The sequence below is a fragment of the Vombatus ursinus genome, unplaced genomic scaffold (genome assembly GCF_900497805.2).
Source record: "Vombatus ursinus unplaced genomic scaffold, bare-nosed wombat genome assembly UNPS02014812.1, whole genome shotgun sequence".
Lineage (NCBI taxonomy): Eukaryota > Metazoa > Chordata > Mammalia > Diprotodontia > Vombatidae > Vombatus > Vombatus ursinus.
The window spans coordinates 19,405,233-19,425,656 of NW_020954590.1; the positions used below are offsets into that span (position 1 = coordinate 19,405,233).

The 20,424-nt window shown below is 39.0% G+C and overlaps 1 protein-coding gene across 1 annotated transcript in view; it reads right to left on the reverse strand.

Annotated features, from left to right (window-relative positions):
* Positions 1-20,424, reverse strand: part of LOC114053696 (somatomedin-B and thrombospondin type-1 domain-containing protein-like) — a 53,751-nt gene that overhangs the window by 18,608 nt on the left and 14,719 nt on the right. The window contains exons 2-4 of the mRNA XM_027876816.1: positions 17,494-17,688; positions 8,678-8,768; positions 5,397-5,573 (exon numbers count right to left, since the gene is read on the reverse strand). Of these exons, the coding sequence (XP_027732617.1) occupies positions 5,397-5,573; positions 8,678-8,768; positions 17,494-17,688 (463 nt within the window). The remainder of the gene's footprint in view (positions 1-5,396; positions 5,574-8,677; positions 8,769-17,493; positions 17,689-20,424) is intronic.

The window sequence follows — 20,424 nt, forward strand, 5'->3', positions numbered from 1 at the left end:
ATACGCTAGTCTGTAAACTACCTGGACCCAGGAGTGCCATAATCCCATCCCGGTCTGGACCTGATAAATAAGATGCTTCCAGTTTTAGAGGCCCAAAGTGAGGTCCCTACAGTGGCTATTTTCAAACTCTCTTTACTTCTCAAACCACCAGCACCTACCTGTTCCCTCCTTCTATGCAGAGAAACTTAACTTATATTTTATAAGAAAAATTGAGTCTCTCCATTATGAGCGCTCTCTCTCTCTCTCTCTCTCCCCCAATACTACACATCAAATCAATTAACTAGCTAAATGCCCCTGTGCTTCAGTCTCAAAAGATGAGCCCTTCTTGCAAATGGCAATCTCTTTACCTATACCCTTCATACCATCCCTTCCAATCTCCTCCAGGAGCTTGCCCCTTTGATGATCATCTATCCCTAATTTTCAATTTTTTATCCAATGGCTTCTTTCTTGCTGCCTTCAAAGATGTCCAGACCTTTCCCATCCTTTAAAAACCTTCAATAGACTCAACCATACCTTCAAGTTATTGTCCTGTATTTTTCTCTTTCACAGCCAAATTCTTAGAAAGAGTCATATGCATTTGTTGCCTTCATTTCTTGACCTCCAATTCACTTCTTAGTTCCATTCTATCTGGCTTCCAACCCTACCACTTTGCCTAATACTGATGCGGTCTAGAGGTTAGGGGTCCTGGAACTCCAAAATCATGACACCCGGGTCCTGCCCAAAAGAATTGGGGCCCAGATTCCAACCCCATCAATACTACTCTCTTCAAGGTCACCAGTGGTGTCTTTATTGATAGATTGCAAGGATCTATTTTTCTCCTAGCCCTCATCTCTGGGTTTTTGTAAACATGACTCATGCTCATGCTCATGCTCATGCTCATTCTCTCTCTCTCTCTCTCTCTCTCTCTCTCTCTCTCTCTCTCTCTCTCCCTCTCTCTCTCTCTCCCCTCTCCTCTCTCTTTCTCCCTCTTTTTCTCGGTCTCCTCCTCTCTCTCACTGTCTGTCGCCCTCCTCTGTCTCAGTCTGTCAGTCTCTGCCACTCTCCCTCTCTCTCATCCCCCTCCCCTTGGTGATCTTATCAGCTCCTAAGGATTCTACTATAGCGCAGAAGACTGACCAATCTACATGTCAATCAATATGCAATTTATTAAATATTTACAATAGTGCTCAGGAGTTATAAAGCCATTGGGATACAAAGAAAGAGAAAAAACAGTCCAAGCTCTCAAGGCTATTACATTATAATGGGGACAAATAGATAAATAAAAGATACATTCAGACTAAAAGAAAAGTAATCCAAAGGAAAGTTAGAAGGAAAAGTTTTAGCAGTTGGAGTGACCAGGAAACACCTCCAGCTGAAGATGGCTTTGTAACCGAGTCTAGGAGGAAGTGAGAAACTCTGAAAGTCATTCTGAAGGAGGTAAAGCATTCTAAGCATCGGAGATAGCTCAAAAAAAGTAAGGAGACCAGAAGAATACATCAAGTTCCCATTTTTTCTCCTGAACTTGAGTCTCACATCCCCACCTGCAAGCTGGACATTTCCATTTGAAAGTCACATATACATCTCAGATTCAGTATGCCCCAAACAAAATTCATTATTATTCCCTCTAAAGCCACCCTTCCTCATAACATGCAATTCTGCCAGGACATCACCATTGTTCTAGGAATCACCCTGAACTCTTCGCTTTCTCTTACTCCCCCTATCCAATTAGTTCCCAAATCTTGTTGGTCTCACCACCTCAACATCTGTCACACTTCACCTTTTTCTACTGACCTCTACTCACTCTAAAACCATCGAAGTCAGTCAATAAGCATTTATTAAGTACTGACTTTGTGCCAGGCAACTAGGTGACACAGTGAATAAAGTGCCAAAACCTGGAGTCAGGAAGATTCATCCTGAGTTCAAATCCAGCCTCAGCCACTTTTTAGCTGTGTGACATTGGCCAAGTCACTTAACTCTGTTTGCCTCAGCTTTTTCATCTGTAAAATGGGCTGGAGAAGGAAATGGCAAACCACTCTAGTATTCTTGTCAAGAAAACCCTAAATGGGGTCATGAAGAATCAGACATGATCGAAAAATGACTGAATAATGTGCCAGGCACTATGCTAAGTACAAAGGGTGCAAAGAAAGACAGAAACATAATCCCTACCCTTAAGGAGCTCACATTCTACTGGCGGAGACAATGTATACATGTAGCACTCATGAAAGATAATTTCAGAGTAGGGCGCTGAGTGGAGGATAGGGAGCAGGAGGTAAAGGACACTTGCAGATGAGATTTGAGTCTTGAACGAAGCTAGAAGGTGGAGGCAAGGAGGGAGAACATCTACTCATGGGAGTCAGTGAAATGGCACAGAATTGAGAAATTGAGTCATGTATGAAGAACAGCAAACAGACCAGTGTAACTGAATTGTAGAGTATTTGGAGAAGAGAAACTGTGTAAGAAAATGGAAAGGAAGGACCAAGGCAGTGATGGGATTAAAAACCAAACAGGAATTTATATTTGATCCTGGAGTTAACAGGGAACAATTGGAATTTATTGGGTGGGGAGGGAGGTTGACATGTTCAAACCTGGGCTTTAGGAAAATCACTTTGGTCACTAAGTGTAGTGTACCAGAGTGGTAAGAACAGCCAGAAAGTTATTGCAACAGTCCAAATGTGAAGTAATGACAGCCTGCACCAGAGCAGCAGTTGTGTAAGTGATGAGAAGGGATACAGACAAGAGATATTGTGAACAGAAAAACAAGAAGACTTGGCAATACAAAGTATGTGGGGCAAATGCAAATGAGCTTATAATCTAATAAAGAAAAATAATATATAAAAGGAAGCTGGGGAAAGGGAGAAGAGAGACCCAGGCACCTGGCATGGGAATGTGGTAGAGAAAGTCTGAATTATTATTTTGGTGTTTAACTGGAGTTTTTAATTAGTTGGCTCTCTTAAGGTCAATGCATTAGATCTAAAAAAAAAATCCTTAAGAGAGCCAACTAATTAAAAACTCCAGTAAAAACATCAAAACAGTTGTTCAGAAAATCAAAGAAATTGACTAAATTAAAAGTGAAAAAATTTAAGCACATTGAATTAATAACTAAAACTTGGAGCTTTTTTTAAAAAAGCAAATAGATACATGTTTTAGCGAATCTGATATTTAAAAAGAAAGAAAACCAAATTACCTGTATCAAAAATTAAGAAGAAAAATTCACAACAAATGAGGAAAGAAAAGGAATTATTAAAAAATTATTTTACCCAATTATATGACAATAAACCTGACAATCTAAATGAAATGTATGAGTAATTACAAAAATATAATATGCCCAAATTAAAAGAAAAAGAATTAAGGATTTAAATAAACGAATCTCAAAAAAAAAGATATTAAATAAGCCATGAATGACCTCCCAGAGTGTGAAAAAAAAATCCTAGGATCAGATTAATTTACAAGCAAATTCTATCAAACATTTAAAGAATAATTTTTTCCAATATTAAGTAAGCTATATGGTTATATCTGTTGACATAATTATTTGATTTTTGTGTTCTTGTGATTGATATAGTCTACTATGTTGATTTTGTTGTTCAGTTGTGTCTGACTCTCCATGACCTCATTTGGAGTTTTCTTGGCAAAGATACAGGAGTGTTTTGCCATTTCCTTCTCCATCTCATTTTACAGATGAGGAACTGAGGCGAACAGGGTTATGTGACTTGCCCAGGGTCATACAGCTAGGAAGTATCTGAGACCAGATTTGAACTCGGGAAAATGAGTCTTTCTGACTCCAGGCCTGACACTCTATCCACTGAACCTAGCTATCCCCTTTTGGTACCAGTTAAGAAATAGAGAGGTCAATCAGTGGAATACATTAGGTATATGATATACACAAGCAAATGAACACAGTAGTCTCCTGTTTTATAAACCCAAAGATCCCAGCTATTGGGGCAAGAACTCAATACTCAACAAAAACTCCTTGGAAAACTGGAAAGCAGTTTTGTAGAAACCAGATATAGAACAATATTTTATCCATATATGAAGATAAGCTACAAATGGGTATATGACTTAGACATAAAAGTGACATCATAAGCAAATTAGAGGAGCAAAGTAGCAATTATTTTTCAGATGCATGCGTGGGTAAAGAGTTCATGACCAAACAACAGATAAAGTGGGAAAAAGAAAGTAAAATGAACTATTTTTATTACATAAAATTAAAAAAGTTGTTTTCACAAAACCAAAGCAGCTAAAATTAGAAGAGAAGAAGGTAAATGCAGGGGAAAGTCTTTGCCCCAGACTTCTCTGATAAAGGTCTCATTTCTAATCTATAAAGGGAAGTGATTCAAATTTATAAGAATAGGAGCCATTACCCAATTGATAAATCATCGAAGGCTATGAACAGATAGATCTCAAGTGAAGAAACTCAGACTATAGCCATATAAATAAGGCTGCAAGACATAATAATTAAGAGGACTGCACATTAGAACTGCTCTGGGGTTCTGCTTCATATCTATCTATTCATATATCTAGATTTGCAAAACTGACAACAGAGGAAAATGACAAAGGCTAGAGGGGCTGTGGGAAAACTGAGACATTAATGAATTGCGGGTGGAGCTGACAGCAGATCCAACCATTTAGGAAAGTAACTCTGCATACCCTTTGACCCAAAGATATCACTACCACATCTGTACCTAAAATGGATCAAAGAAAGAGAAAAAGAACTCATATATACAAAAATATTTGTAACAACACTTTTTGTAGTGGCAAAGAACTAGAAACTAAGGAGATTCTCATCAGCTGGGGAATGGCTAAACAGATTATGGTTATATGAATGTGATAGACTGCTACTGTGCTCTAAGAAATAATGAAGGGGACAGTTTCAGAGAAACCTGAGAAGACTTGTATGAATTGACACAGAATGAAGTGAGCAAAACTAGAACAATATATATAACAACACTGTAAAGGAAATTAATTTTGAAAGACATAAGAACTCTGATCAATCAAAGGACCAACCACAATTCCAGAGGACTGAAACATGCTACCCACCTCCTAATAAGTGATGAATTCAAGGTACTCATTGAGACACATATATTTTTGCACATGGCCAATGCAGGAATTTGTTTTGCTTCACTGTATATTTTTACATGGGTTTTGCTTTTCTTCCTTTTTTTTCAAGAGGGTGGGGTAGTGTGAGGGAGAGATGGGTTTTTATTCATTGAAAATAAAATAATTTTAAGAACAGAGAAAGCAAGGTCTCTGCTTTTATACAATATACAGCACCTGGTACATATTATGTATACTCACTGAGAAAGAAGGTAGAGCTCTCCATCTCAAAGTTTTTTCATTATAAATAAGGCAGTGGGTAGGACAGGAAAGTATGCTATCCCGTAACAGATACTTGCTTGTGCAAACTAATCTGCCTCTCTTACCCATCAGAATCCAGGCCATCTCCAGAACAACGTAGATTCACAGTATTCATGGCTGGAGGTTGGCAATCTACACAAACAGTATAACCCTCTCGAAGGTACTGCATCCAGCGGGTCAGGGGACGATTTTCCATAGCACAGTAATGAGTCAAGGATTCTGTCTTGAACTCCATACAATATCTATAGGAGAAGAAAGTTAAAGACAATTTCATAAGTTGTACTATAGGTATGAGACATAGGGAACCTTAGGAATAGTGTTCTCAAAATCAATGTGGCATTATGGAAAGAATGCCTAACTTGGCATCAGAAGCCATGGCTTAGAACCCAGCTTTGCAGGGGCAGCTAGGTGGCGCAGTGGATAGAGCACTGGCCCTGGATTCAGGAGGACCTGAGTTCGAATCTGGCTTCAGACACATAATACTTACTATAGCTGTGTGACCCTGGACAAGTTACTTAACCCCATTGCCTAGCCAAAAAAAAAAAAAGAACCCAGCTTTGTGCCTAACTGTTCCACTCCTTAGAAGCATCCCAATACTTAGAATTTTTTATTATCAGACTGAAAAATAACCAGAAACCTAGCACCAAAACCATGTGCACTTAAGCTTTCTCATTCTTAATTTCCTCATCCAAAAAAAAAAAAAGAGGGTACCATCCCCAGCTCCCACAACTATCTATCCCACAGGGTTGTTATGAGAAAAGTACTTTATTATGTGTAAAATTGTTGTTTGTCCAATGACATCATGAAGTAATATCTTGACTTGTTCATGAATTGAATTTAAGTGAGGCAGAATTGTACAAACTTGTCAGCCTCACTCTCTCTTCCAGAGTCATAAAAGTCCAGTGGCAGCACAAAACTCAAGACAACTGGTGATGGCCTGGAGTGCAGTGTATGTCTTCAATGTTCGACCAAGCTCTCAATGCTCCACAGGGCCTGCTTTAGTGGCCGTCATGGCCCTTGAAACAAAGTGTTCTCATCTACACATTTCAATGAGGGAAGTTTTCACATGCTTAGGGTAAACATCCCCCTAATCCATCAACAGGTTTGAAGCCTCAGCCTGGTTTAGCCCATCGGCCATGACAGTTTTACTGGAGTGTGGCTGCTGTGCATGCTACATGTTCTTGGAGACGTAGGTGAGAGCTGGGTAAAGGTAGACACCAAAAGTGGATGAGCAGTACATGGAGTGTTGAGGGAGCTCTGGTGAGAGGGTTTGCCAAGCCCTTCTCAGGGCTGCTCATCCAAGTGTGAACTGCTACACATATGCAAACTATTAGTACTGTCACAATATTTTTTTTTTATCTTGGAAAATGTAGTGAAATAAGTAGTTATTTGGTGATCTCTCCAATTTTGGATTAGAAGCTTATTTGTTGGCTGATTTTTATCATCTTTTCTCTTCCTAATCCATGATTCATTCACTCCTACAAAGCAAAAAAAAACTGATATCTTGTTTCCTGGACATAGTTCTTAAATTAAGTGTAAGAAGGAATTTTAGCTTCTCATTTGCATTTTTTATTTAATTTTGTGGGTTTTTTAATTGTTGGGAATTTCTTTTTTATCTCTGTTATCCCTATCACTTTCTCCCCCCAAAACAAGAAAAATAAAACCCTTATAATACATCAGCAGAGTCAATGTTGCCTACTTTTCAAAGAATTTTACAAAGTTAGACAAATTAAGGTTGAGAAAGGCAGCATGCCTTCAAGACGTTTTGTGTTTCAGTAGACTAACAGATCTTTAACTTTTCCCTCAAAGAGCTTTTGTTGATGTGGCTTATGATCTATCATTATTTATTATATTAGAAGTTAAAACAACTTAGTATTATGAAGATAATTTCGAATTGTGGATCCCCTGAAAAGGTCTCAGGGATCCCTATTATCCCTGGACCACACCTGGAGAATATCTGTATTAGACCAATGGAAAACAAGTCCTATGGGTTAATTCTAACAGTCATGAGTAGACAGAATGGAAGAGATTCTAACAATTTGTGAATAGTTCTCAAAGGAGAACTTTCAGGCACAGGTGAGGATTTTCAGAGTTGCTAAAAACAAAGGGAAATCTAATAGCAGAAGCCATGTTCATTTGAGATTTAAATGTTATTTTATTTATAGCTCTAATATAAAAACAAAGAAGAAAATTCCAAGGACAATTGCAGAAAATATCACTTTGACACTATTATTTCCTTACTGAGTTACAAAGAAAGACTTCTGAAAATAAAGATCTGTGACAGATTATTAAGGAAGGTTGAAAAATAATGTTTTAAGTATCTATCCTGTTCTCAAAAGTCTTATCCACAGGCAGGTTAATGAACTACATGATCTGTTGGAAGGAACTTTATCCCAGCTCAGTTGTCTTTCACATGGTGAGATATCCTTGTGGTAGAGAAGAAAGGATGCTGGAGTTAGAATGAGGACCAGGTTCAAATCATGCCTCTGACATATTAACTTTGTGACTATGGGCAAGTCATATGATCTCTGTTAGCCTTAGGCTCCTCATCTGCAAAATGAAGTAATAGTACTTCTGCTACTTGCTTCACAGGGTTGTTGTGGGAAAATAAGCAGCACTATACAAATCTGAGGTTTTCATAAGTGTTATACATGCCACTTTGAAATGCACCTAGCAGAAGTTATGCTGTTGTCTATAGAACCCAGACTCTATAAATATTGATAATAATTCAAGTTTATATTGTGCTTTAAGGTTCACAAAGAGGGCTATTCATAAGCCATCCTGTTGGGTGGGTAGAGAAAATATTATTTCCCATATTTTACAAATGAAGAAACTGAGGATATGAGAATTTAAGTGATTTGCCCACAGTCATACAGCTAATAAGTATCAAGCTGATACTTCCAGTCTCTTTCCGTTATATCAAAGTGCACTAATTCACAAAGTGATGTGATCATTTCTACCTGAACCACCTTGAGCAAGTCACCTCTCTGGGTCTCATTTTCTTCCTCCAAAAAATGAAGGGGTCGGATTAGATGATCTAAGATCCTCCAGCTTTAGATATGTGATCTTACAATTCCATTTTTATAGAAAACCTTTCTCCAAAGAACTCAGAATTCAAACCTAATTTAATCTTTATGGCATTCATAAAACCATGAAGAAGACATATATTCTCTGCTCTGTGGTAGTGGCAGAGATATTAAATTCAGAAAGAATAAAGGCACCATACAAGTCGATAAAAAAGCAAATTCAATTATTCAGCTTAGATTGCGTCTATGTGCACAAACAGGCTTGACTTTTTTATTACTGACCTGACTATTCAACCTTCAAATTTCAAATAAAAAATTACCCAGCATCCCCTGTGTCTGCAGACCACTGTGGAGATAACACCTGTCTTTTTCTCTCCTTGTTGTATGCAGAGGTAGTGATAAAAGCAGGAACTGCAAAGGAAAGGATTGTATTAAAAAAAATACAGTCTAAAAAATAAAGCACTTACAGTAGCGTTCCCAGTCCTTTGGCTTTATGACACTTATCTTGAAAAGTTCTAAGTTTCCCACGACCCATCAAACTAGGTCATGAGAGGGTAAATGGAAATATCCCCTTAACCATATTTGAGAGAGGTTTAGACACAAATTTTATGAAAGGAAGGAAATGGAGCTCAGATCCATGACTTCAGGATGGGATGGCCCATGTCTGTAGTCCATGCTAGTGGGGAGACTGAGGTTTAGTGGATTGCTTGAGTTCAGGAGTTCCAACCTGCAGTAGAGTTAATGCAGACTTGGCATCTGAACTAAGTCTAGCAGCAATGTGGTGAACCCCTGGATGGAGTAGTAGTGGGGTGAGAGAAACTAAGATGCTGAACTAAGTAGAAGGAAACCAGACCAGATTGGAAAAAGGGAGATTAAATCTTGCATGATGATTAGCATTGGTTTGGAGTCCATAACTGGCCTCTGCACTTCCAGTCTGAGAGAGGTAGGGAAATTCAGCCTCAAAAATAAAATATACTAAAAAGGAGAAAGGAGAGGAGAAAAGGAAAAATGAAATGGCAAATAAAAAAGAACTTAAAGGGATATATTTAAAAAGAAGTAGGTCAAGTTAATGAACACTTATTAAGCACTTATTATATACTAGACACTGTACTAAGTTCAGGTTATAGAAATAAATTCAAAAATAGTCTATGCCTTCAAAGAGTTCAAAATCTAATGAGAGATATGACACGCAAACAATTATGCACAAAAAAGACATACACAGGATAAAATGGAGATAATCTCAGGGCAAAGGCATTAGAATTAAGGGAGATCAAGAAAGGCTTCTTGCAGAAGGCAGAATATTAGCTAAATATTAGCTCAATCTGAAGTTAGGAAGTTAAGAATTCCAAGAATGGGGGACAGTCAGTGAAAATGCAAGGAATCAGGAGATGCAGTGTCCTTTACTAAGAACAAGGAGACCAGTATCACTAGACTGTAGAGTATGTTAAGGAGAATAAGGTATAAAAAGACTAGAAAGTCAGGGAGAGGCCAAGTTATAAAGGACTTTAAAACAAACAGGATTTTATATTTGATGCTGGGGGCAATAAGGAGCCACTGAAATGTATTGAATGAGTTAGGGGGAAGAGGGGAGAGGGGTGACATGGTCAAACATGCTTTAGGAAGATCACTTTGACAGCTGATTGTAGGATGGACTGGAATGGAGAGAGACATGGGGCAAGGAGACCAACCTTATAGTAGTCTATTGTAATAATCCAGGTGTTTGTAATGAGGGCCTGCTCCAAGTTTGCAACAGTGTCAGAGGAGCAGCAACTAGGTGGCATAGTGGATAGAGCTCTGGCCTTGGAGTCAAGAGGACCTGAGTTCAAGTCCGGCCTCAGACACTTGACATTTACATTTACTAGCGGTGTGACCTTGGGCAAGTCACTTAACCCTGATTGCCTCACCAAAAAGCAAAAAACAAACAAAAACAAAACAAAACAAAAAACAGTGTCAGAGGAAAGAAAAGGGCATAAAGGAAAGATGTTACAAAGGTAGAATCAATAAGGTTTGGTAAATGAGAGAGTGAGGAGGGATGACACCTAGGTTGAGAGCCTTTCTTCTTTCTCCTTTTTAAATTTTCTTTTCTTTTCTACCTGTCCCGTCTCCTCTATACCTTCCTACAAGTGATCTCATTCTTTCCCAACTTCTCCAGCAGATTGTGCCCTCTATCATTCCTACTCTCTCACTTATATATATTATGTTATATATATTATGTGTGTATATATACACACATGTTTTACATATATGTATCCATGTCTACATATATGTATACACATATGCTACGGTTTTAGTTTCTAAAGCTGTTCTGTACTGAGATTCTTTCCTCTTTCATTTCAGACTGGAGTCTCCAATAACAAGCACACCTAAAGGATTTTGTGCTCCTCATTACTTCCCCGTTTCTAATTATTTGAATGATCATGTTTTTATTAGCTTAAGTGGGGAAAAAAATCATCTACTAGTAAATACATGCATCATAATAAAAGTAGCCCATGAACTTTTCAATTCACATTACTTGGATTTATTTTTATTTTAAAGAAAAGGTACAATGCCTTCTAATGAGTGGCTAATATGTTCATACAAAAGTTTAAACTAATTGCTCTTAACCCAAAGCTTAGAAGCAAGTGAAACGCTTCATTTCGATTAGATTCAGCCAAGGACGACATGGTGGCTGTCCACAGGAAGGGGGCAGGCTATCCAAATTCAAGTCCTATCTACCCACCCTGTTGTAATGAGTTAGGGAATAAAAAGAAAGAAAAGCCTCCTTTAGAGAAGGGAGGTCACAGGATCTGAGGCTACAAAATGCCTACCTAAAAACTTATCGTGGTGTAATGGAAAGAAAATTAGATATAAAACCTGGTCTTACTCAGTCACTTGTGTGACTTAGGTAAGACATTTCCCTTCTATAGATATCAGTTTCTGCCTCTATAAAATGAGGTTCTGAGAAGTCACAGGTTAAGAGTTTTAAGCTTAAGGTCACATAGCTCATAAATGAGGAGAGAGAATTGGAACCCAGATTTTAAATTTTCTTTCTTTTCTACCTGTCCCGTCTCCTCTATACCTTCCTACAAGTGATCTCCTTCTTTCCCAACTTCTCCAGCAGATTGTCCCCTCTATCATTCCTACTCCAGATCACTAGTCTATGGGGCCTTTCCCTGCCCCACCAGATTCAAGAGTCTTCCCCAAAATGATCTTCGATCTACTCTGCATGTATCTTAAATGTACCTAATTATCTACATCTTGTCTCCCACACTAGAAGAACACCTTCTGAGCAGGAGCTGTTTTTGCCTTTCTTTGCTTAGCACAGTGCCTGGCACGTAATAGACACTTAATACATCCTTTTTGATTGGATTATTGATCAATCCAACCAATAAGGCTAGGTCCTATAGTGGTAAACTATTGCAATTCCCACTGCATATTTCTACTGGGCTGGGATCAATGACCATATTACAGCATTACGACTTCAAATAGTACGAATTTCAATGGGACCACTTTAGTGGATTCATTATTCCTACTAAGCAGGATCGAGCTATTCTACTGGAGAGCTTCTCCTTAGGGCCAGTGATTGTTATTGTGGTTTTGCCCCAGTCCATAGTGTTTATGTATTTCCAGTATCTTAAGGAGTATCATTAAAGTCTTTAAAATTCTCAAAGCAAAATTAGCAAATAAATGTGGGTATTTGCTGATGTGTCTAACAGCACTCTGAAGATTAGAGGAAGGTCAAGAAATCAAAGAACCCTAAAGTATCACAATTCTAAAAGCATTTAGGAGCTAATCATCTAAACCTAATTCCACCTATTCTATGCAAATTTTATAGGTGTCTAGGTATTTTCTCACCCATTTGAATATAAGCTCCTTGAGGGCAAGAACTATTTTTTGCCTTTCTTTTTAAGTCCAGCAATTAGCACAGTGCCTTAAACATGGCAAGCACTGACTAAATGATTGTCGACTGACTGACCCTGGGGCCAACAAAACTTCAGAAGTTGGTTACCAAGTTGATGTCCTTTGCTCCTCCTGGGTGAGGAGTGAAAGGGCACTGACATCCTGGTAGCTCTTGTTTAGAGATTTCCAGGACACTTCCCTTGTGTCCTCAATGAGTTCAGTACCTAGGTCACAATCTTTCTCTCTTCCCCAACTCCTGACTTCATACTAGACTTCAACATACATATACATCCTTAAACACTCTAACCTCCCAGTTCCTCAATTTCTTCATTTCCCATTACCTTCACCTCTATCTCACCCCCTAGCCATACACAAAAATGTTCACACCTTTCTCTTGCCATCACCCACAAATTCACCACTTCCAGTTTCATAAACTCTGAAATTCCTGCTCACAATCTATTGGATTTCCACATCTCCCTCCCACCAAATACCAAAGTTTGCTCTTCGTGTACACCATGGCGTCCAAACCTTCAATCCTGTCCCCACTTCTCTCCCAGGCCAAACTCTCTTCCTTTCCCCATCATCACCTCTTATTGAACAACCTCAACTCTGCATTGTCCTCTTGAGTCCCCTTATCCTATTACTTCTTGTGTCCTGCCAAGCCTCAGTCTTGGATCATTCCCTCCATCTAAGCCTTTGCTCATATGTTTGGGCTTCTGAATGAAGGTGGAGAAAAATAAAGCAATGATTTTTAGGGAGTCCACTACAAACTTATGTTAAATAACCTCAAATGGACCCTCAATCCTTCCTCATCTCTTGAATTAACTCACTATCCCATTCACCACAACAGTTCTTCCAAACCTTTACATCCCTTGTGAATCACCCTCCTCCATATTCTGAACTAAGAATGTTGGCTCCTATTTTACTGAAAAAAAATTGAGGCCTGTTACTAAGAGCTCCCTCTTCTCCCTTCCTCCTCACCTCATATAATTCAGATGTCTTCTACCATTAACTCCTCCTTCACCTCTGTCCCACATGAAGAGGTGGCTCTTGCCAAGACAAACTCCTCTACCCTCCTAAGTGATCCCCTTGTATCCTGCCTCTTCCAGAAGATTGCACCCTCAACTATCCCCACTCTCCCATTCATCTTCATCCTCTCCCTATCTATTAGTTGCTTCCCTGCTGCCTACAAACATCCCCTGTCTTGTCCATGCTCAAAAAAACATCATTTGATCCTTCTATGCCAGCTATCATTCCAGTTCTCCTGCTTTTTGTGGCTAAATTCTTTGAGAAGGGCAATCATAATAAGTGCCTCCACTTCCTCTCCTCCTAACAATCTACAACCTGGCTTCCTACCTTAGTCATCTGAAACTGCTCTTTCCAAAGTCACCAGTGATCTCTTACTTGCCAAATCTAATAGCCTTTTATCAATCCTCATCCTCCTTGACCTCTCTCTGCAGCATCTGATATTGTTGACTACCCTCTTCTTCTTAATACTCTCTTCTCTCTCTTGGTTTTCAGGACATTCTCTCCTGTTTTTCCTCCTTTTATCAAACCACTCCTTCTCAGTCTCTAGTTCCTACACCCTACACATGGGTGTCTCCCAGAACTGTGTCCCAGACCTTCTTCTCACTTCCCTCTATATTATTTCACTTGCTGATCTCATAAGCTCCCATAGATTCAATTATCATCTCTTTATTGATGATTCTCAAGTTTACTTACTCAGCCCTCCCTGCTGACCTTCAGTGTCATATCTCCAATTGCCTATTAGACACCTTGAACTGTGTATCCCATAGACATCTTAAACTCAACATGTCCAAAATTGAATTATCTTTTCCCAAAACCCTCCCTCTTCTCTATAACTGGAAGGGCACCACCATCTTCCCCATCCTCCAAAAGCTCAACCTAGGTATCATCTTTGACTCCTCGTTATCTGCCAAGTCCTGTCAATTTCACCTTTGCAATATCTTTCAAATATTTCCTCTTCTCTCCTCTGACACTGTTACCACCTAGGTGCAGGACTTCATCTCATCATGTCTCGACTATAGCAATAGCCTGTTTGTTGGTATGTCTTCAACAAGTCTTTCCCCACTCCAGCTGCAAAAGTAATTTTCCTAAAGTGAAGGTCTGACCATGTTAATTCCCTTATCACCTTTCCAGTCTTCTCACACCTTATACCTCATCCTCAGCCTTGTACTCTTTGATACAGGTTCACTGGCCTCGATATTCCTTAAGCAAGACTCTCCATCTCTCAGCTCTGGGTATTTTCACTGGCCATCCCCCAAGCCTGGAATGCTCTCCCTCCTTCTCTCTGCCTCCTGGCTTCCTTCAAGTCCCAGCTAAAATTCTACCTGCTCAAGGAAGCCTTTCCTCTTCCCTCTTAATTTCAGGGCTTTCTCTTTGTTGATTATTTCCTACTTATCCTGCATATTTCTTGTTTGTGCCTGCAGGCACGGATTGTCTTTTGCCTCCTTTCGAATCACCAGTGCTTAACACAATGTCTGGCACGTAGAATATGCTTAATAAATGCTTATCATGTACTTACTGGTGCAAGACCAATGCTGCCTTTAGGCCCTCTACCCACTAGATAGTGAGGAACTGTGAAGGTAAGAGAATACAAGAAGCATTTGGTCTTGTCCTCTCCCCTCAAGAGAGATCTCTATAGATGAGACCAGTTAGGGATTAATTTGGATGAACAAACTCCTCTTTTAAAATACAATCACCTCCTTAGAGAGTTAACCTTATCCTTAGCATAACAGACTTCAATCAGAAAACCAGACTGTTTTTCTCCTATCTTAAGGAAAGAAATGGGGGAAGGGTACATCAGAGAAAGGCAGCCTGGGCAGGGTGCTGTAATACGGCACTTTGGAAAGCCAGAGGACAATGGAGGGCAATAGGAATCTGAAGACCAGAGACAAGGAACGCTAGAAGGTAAGAGCAAAGTATAGGGACAAAAAAAGTAGGGGGAGGGGAGTTGGGACAATTTTCATCTACCTAGCCAGCAGATTTACCTTTTTTTCCCACTAAAACGTTTTTCTGCTGCCTTTAGCATGCGTTTCACAGAATGCCCTGAAATAGTTGTACCTGACCTAGATGTATGAGTATCAAATGTGTTCTTAAAGGTGGAAGAGTAAAAAAAGGTCACTTGACTTAAAGTGTAAAGACTGGTTCATTTCCCAGCAAGGCCACTTACTAACTGCACCACCTTAGACAATAAATAAATAAACATTTATTAAGTGCCTATTATGTTCCATGAACATAAGTGCTGGGGATACAAAAAGAGGCAAGACAATCCCTGTCCTCAAGGAGCTCACGATCTAATTAGGCAGAAAACATACAAGCAATATGAACAAAGCAAGCTATATACAGGATAAATAGGAAATATTCAACAGAGAGAAGGCATTGGAATTAAGCGGGGGTTAGAAAAGGCTTCCTAGAAGGTAGAATTTTAGCTGGGACTTGAAGAAAGTCAGGGAGGTCAGCAGTCAGAGTGGAGAAGGGAAAGCATTCTAGATAGTAAGGACAGCAAGTCCAGAACCAACAGATGGTGTCTTGTTAGTGGAATAGCCAGGAGCCCAGTGTCACTGACTCAAAGAGCACATGGTAGGGAGTAAGATATAATAAGACCGGAGAGGTGAAAGGGGGCTAGGTTATGAAGGACTTTGAATGCCAAATAGAATATTTTGTATTTGACCCTACAGGCAATAGGGAGCTACTGGAGTTTATTGAGTAGATGGTGACTTGATTGGACCTAAACTTTAGGCAAATCACTTTAGTGGCTGAATGGAGGATGGATTTGAGTAAGGAGACTTGAGGCAGGGCAGACCCACCCGCAGGTTATTACAGTAATGCAGACATTAGATTAGGAGGGCGTTCACTAGAGTGAAGGCAGCATCAGAGGAGAGAAGGGGGCATATTGGAGAGATGTTGCAAAGTTGAAAATGACAGGCACTGGCAACATCTTGGATGGGGGCCAAGGTGAGAGATGGTGGACAGTCCAGGCTGACATCTAGGTTGGAGCCTAAGGTACTGGGAGGAGGATGTTGCCCTCTACAGTATTAAGGAGGGGGGGGGGAGGTTAGGGCGAAAGATAATGAATTTCATTTTGAACACTTTACTTCTCTGGGTATCAGTTTCCTCTAAATGTATTGCCTGCACTAAATCTAGGATTTCTGTGCTTTTTCTTTGCCAAGTGGTAAAAAAGAGCCATAATAGTGACAGTCTGTTGTGTCACAAGACAGTGCTGTGGGTCCTTATTACAGGATTTTACAAATAAAACCTTTAATAGTCCAGTCCATTCTAGCAGCCAAAGGCTGGGTGGGACTGGCTTTTTATTTTAATTTGAGAGAATGAAAAATATGTTTTAAAGGAATAAACTGATAGTTCCTAAAAAGTCCATTTATCCTTGCCCCTTTTTAAAAGAGACACTGTGTGCAAGAACCCACTAGTCGTGAACCCTCGATTTTGAATTCTCTCTCTTTTTTTTGAGCAACTACATTTCTGGGTGCTAATAATATAGGATACTTAATTATAAATTTGGCATTGCTACCCTTATAATTAAAATGGGGATTTGTTATTTAGGGTATTTTTATACCATTTAAGGAAAATTTTCTCTTATGCATGTATGTTCAAAATGGAGAAAATGCTCCTATGAAAATGCATTACAGTGCCTGAAATATATTAGGCACTTTATAAATGTTTTTATGTGCTATATGCTAGCTATTATTTTTATTACAAAGCAAGGTGCAGAGTCAACCTGTTTCTTCATGTAAAAAAAATTGCCATACTTTGTGCTAAGCATTTTGTCATCAGCATTAGTCCTAAACACTATAGCTTATGATAACAGCACAAGCCATTTGGGGGCATCATTGTATCACTGTACTTAGTGTGATATATTTTCCGTGTTACTGTGCATAAATCGGTCAGAGGGCTTGAAGAAACATGTCTGATAGACTATGTAAGAAAAACTGGCAGGAAGGAAGACATTTGTTATTGGTCTATCATTCCTTCAGCATAAGGGTTGTATCATGGAACAGTCTGGTTAAGCCTATGGACCTCTTCTCAGAATCACATTTTTAGAATTCCTCCCATATGTAGACCTCAACATTCCATTTCCTCCTTTCTCCTTCTCCTCACTTCCCAATCTTGACCTAGGAGGGCTTTTTTTCTTTTTCTAACAGCAATAAATAATATTTTTTGTATGAAATGGTGAAGAGTACTATTATAAGAAGATAACAACAATGACAAACAGGAATACCATATGAATGCCAACAATCCTGTCCATGAGAAGTTGTGTATTCCAGACAGCCAGCTTTCTCTTCAAGATGTGGGCAAGGCTCCCCACCATTCTGAGGTTCCTGCTGCACATAACGTCTCCGCACACGTGTTGCAGGTTTACACTGGTCTGCACAACTGCTCCAGGGACTCCATTCTCCCACAATGCATGGGCGAGCTAGAAAGTAAAATGATAAAACATTTATGGTAGTGAACTTCTCCAGTAGATCACATTGGCACCCCATTATCTTTTCTAATGTAGAATTTAAAGTTCAACACCATCTAAATTAGGTTTTGGCTGATATACAGTTGAAAAGGTAGCATACAAATCCTAGATTATTTCCATTTGTCTTGCCCCTACAACTATTCCTAGAAACTATGATTGTTTAATATCACAACACATACCAGATATCAGAATATCACAATGCACCAGACAGACTTGGTAAACCTCTTTCCATTAATGATTGATAGGTAAACCTGCAGGGACCCTTCTCTCAAAACCCCAAAGTGGATTTTAGGTCCATTTAAAAAAAATAAATACTGTCCTAGAGAAGGTCCAACCTTGATCCATATGAAGCAGATCCAAGAAGACTTAGCCTAGAGTAGGACCATCCCAGAAGATTCAGTCCCTGTCACTGAGAACTAATAAAGCTATGGAATACCAGAGCTAAAAGAACCTTAGAGATCATTTAGTATAACTCCCACCTTTTATAGATGAATAAACTGAGAGTCAGTAAAGTTTAAGTATCACAAAGTTATTGGCATAGCCAGGACATGAACCCAAGTCTTCCTAGTTCAGAGCTTTCTCCATATACTATGTTATAAGATATTAAGAGAACCTCAGACTATAACCTTGACTTCTAGAACTGCCTTAGGATTTGGTCTGCCCAAGATAAGACACGACCTCCCAAGGCAGCTCAAGATAAGAGACAAATTGCTATGGGTGGCACAAGTTTCCTAGAACTGACCTGGACACTTTGGAGACAAGGATATTGTCCCCAGTGGGCAGAATGAAGCTGGCTACTCCCAGTTTCCCATGGATTGATTCTATTTCCTCATTCACCTGATAGAACACATCAGGTCAGATATCATGTTCCTTTAAAAAGACTGAGATGTCTGTTTACCAAATTTGCTATTGAGTCATTTTTAGTTTGTCTCAAAAAGCCACAAACCAGGATTTCAAGGTCAGATATTATTGAGTTCTTGAAAATCCATTATGCCAATTTAATGGTCAAGAAAAGATTTTTAAGAGATCCTGTTGCTTTTAGATTTATTTCCCTGAGGATTTAGAATGAGATAAAGGATAATAATAATAATGACAATAATGACAACAACAATAATAGTCACTAGCATTTATGTAGTGCTTTAAGTTTGCAAAGCAAAGATTGCTGCTGTTTTTTGTGAATGCTATGTCATTATTGAGCCTGCAGAGTTCATTCTTGTTTCATGCAAACTAGCCTTGCCTCTCCTATCTTGTACTTTTGAAGCCATCACTTTGTGAATCACCCTCTCTGGGGAATGAGTGGCTATACGACTAGATATTCCGGGAGATCCTACATCATATCTTTTATACATTTCCAGGAAAAACTACAGACCTCTCTGTTAGCTTTGTCAGGTTGGCAAAGAGCTGCTTTAGTATCCCTCAGTATGGAGTCACCAATCATCGCTATTTGTTTCTTCTCTAACCAAATGACCTCTTACTTTCTGTGTTTTCAAGGAACACTTCATTTTACTGATAACCTGGAAAGTGAACAAATGTTCTTAAACCCCTTTCTCTCCTCTTCTGGGAGGGAGGCCAAGCTGAACTTTGAGCATAGATAACAGCTACTTGGCCCTGGCAGAAAGAAAAGCAACACCTACTTCAAAGAACTCTCTATAAAATTCTTCCTTTTCACCATATTTTCCCAGAATCAAGATCTTCAGTTCTTCCCCTTTCTTATAGCAACTACTTGGGGGTCCTCAACATGAAAACTTTTACTCCCTTTATCTCATTAGCACCCTGAGGGGCACATTCAGTTTCATCCTCTCTCCCCTCCTTTCCCAGTTTAAATCCTTCAGTTTCAAAGCTCTCCAGATCTTCATCACACTTTCTCCTTTCCCTCAAGTCTTTCTCTCAACTTACCCTTCTTATTACATAGGTGCATGGGATATGCCCCTAGCTAAAATGAAAATGAATATTGCTTTTAGAGTATATTTAAGATCCTGCACTTCTTCAAAAATTTTGGTTCACTTTTAAATTTTTGTTTGGTTCTTCTGGTTTGTTCCAAAGGTATTTATAGTCCCTGGATGAAAAGGCAATCCAAATGGCAAGTTACTGTTTTCTGTCATTGTTACTGTTGCTTCAGGTTTGAACTTGGCAGAAAGAGGCTTCCTGTTTTGTTTGAAACCCATGACTTTAAAAGACCCATCAAAGAGATTCAGAAAGTTTTGTAGACTTTGAAATACAATATTTAAGAGATTTAACTGAGATACAAATTGAATATATTCATTTGAAAATAGTTACAAATAAAAAGGTAATCCCCAAACCATCAAGTTGAAAGATTTGTACACAATGTTTGTTCCCTTCCTGAATATAATAAAACACAATAATCTATTCTTGATTTATTTTTGTGTTTTTGATTATTTTGACTGCAATTTCTTTTTGCCAAATAAGGACTAGTTTTTTGAAGGCAGAGTTGGAGGGGAAACATGGAGGTTCTAGCTGGACTGAATATTAAGTAAGGATCATACATAATTACAGCTGCATGACAACAATCTCATTTTAAATCTAATGCATTACTATTCAGTACCCTTTCCCTCTGATGCTTATCCCATTCAATTTAACTCACATCTCTGTAAATCCCTCCAAAGGTTCTCTTAAAATTCAGCATTCTTAGCATCCATTTCTTTTTCACTAGTTACTAATGACACCCGA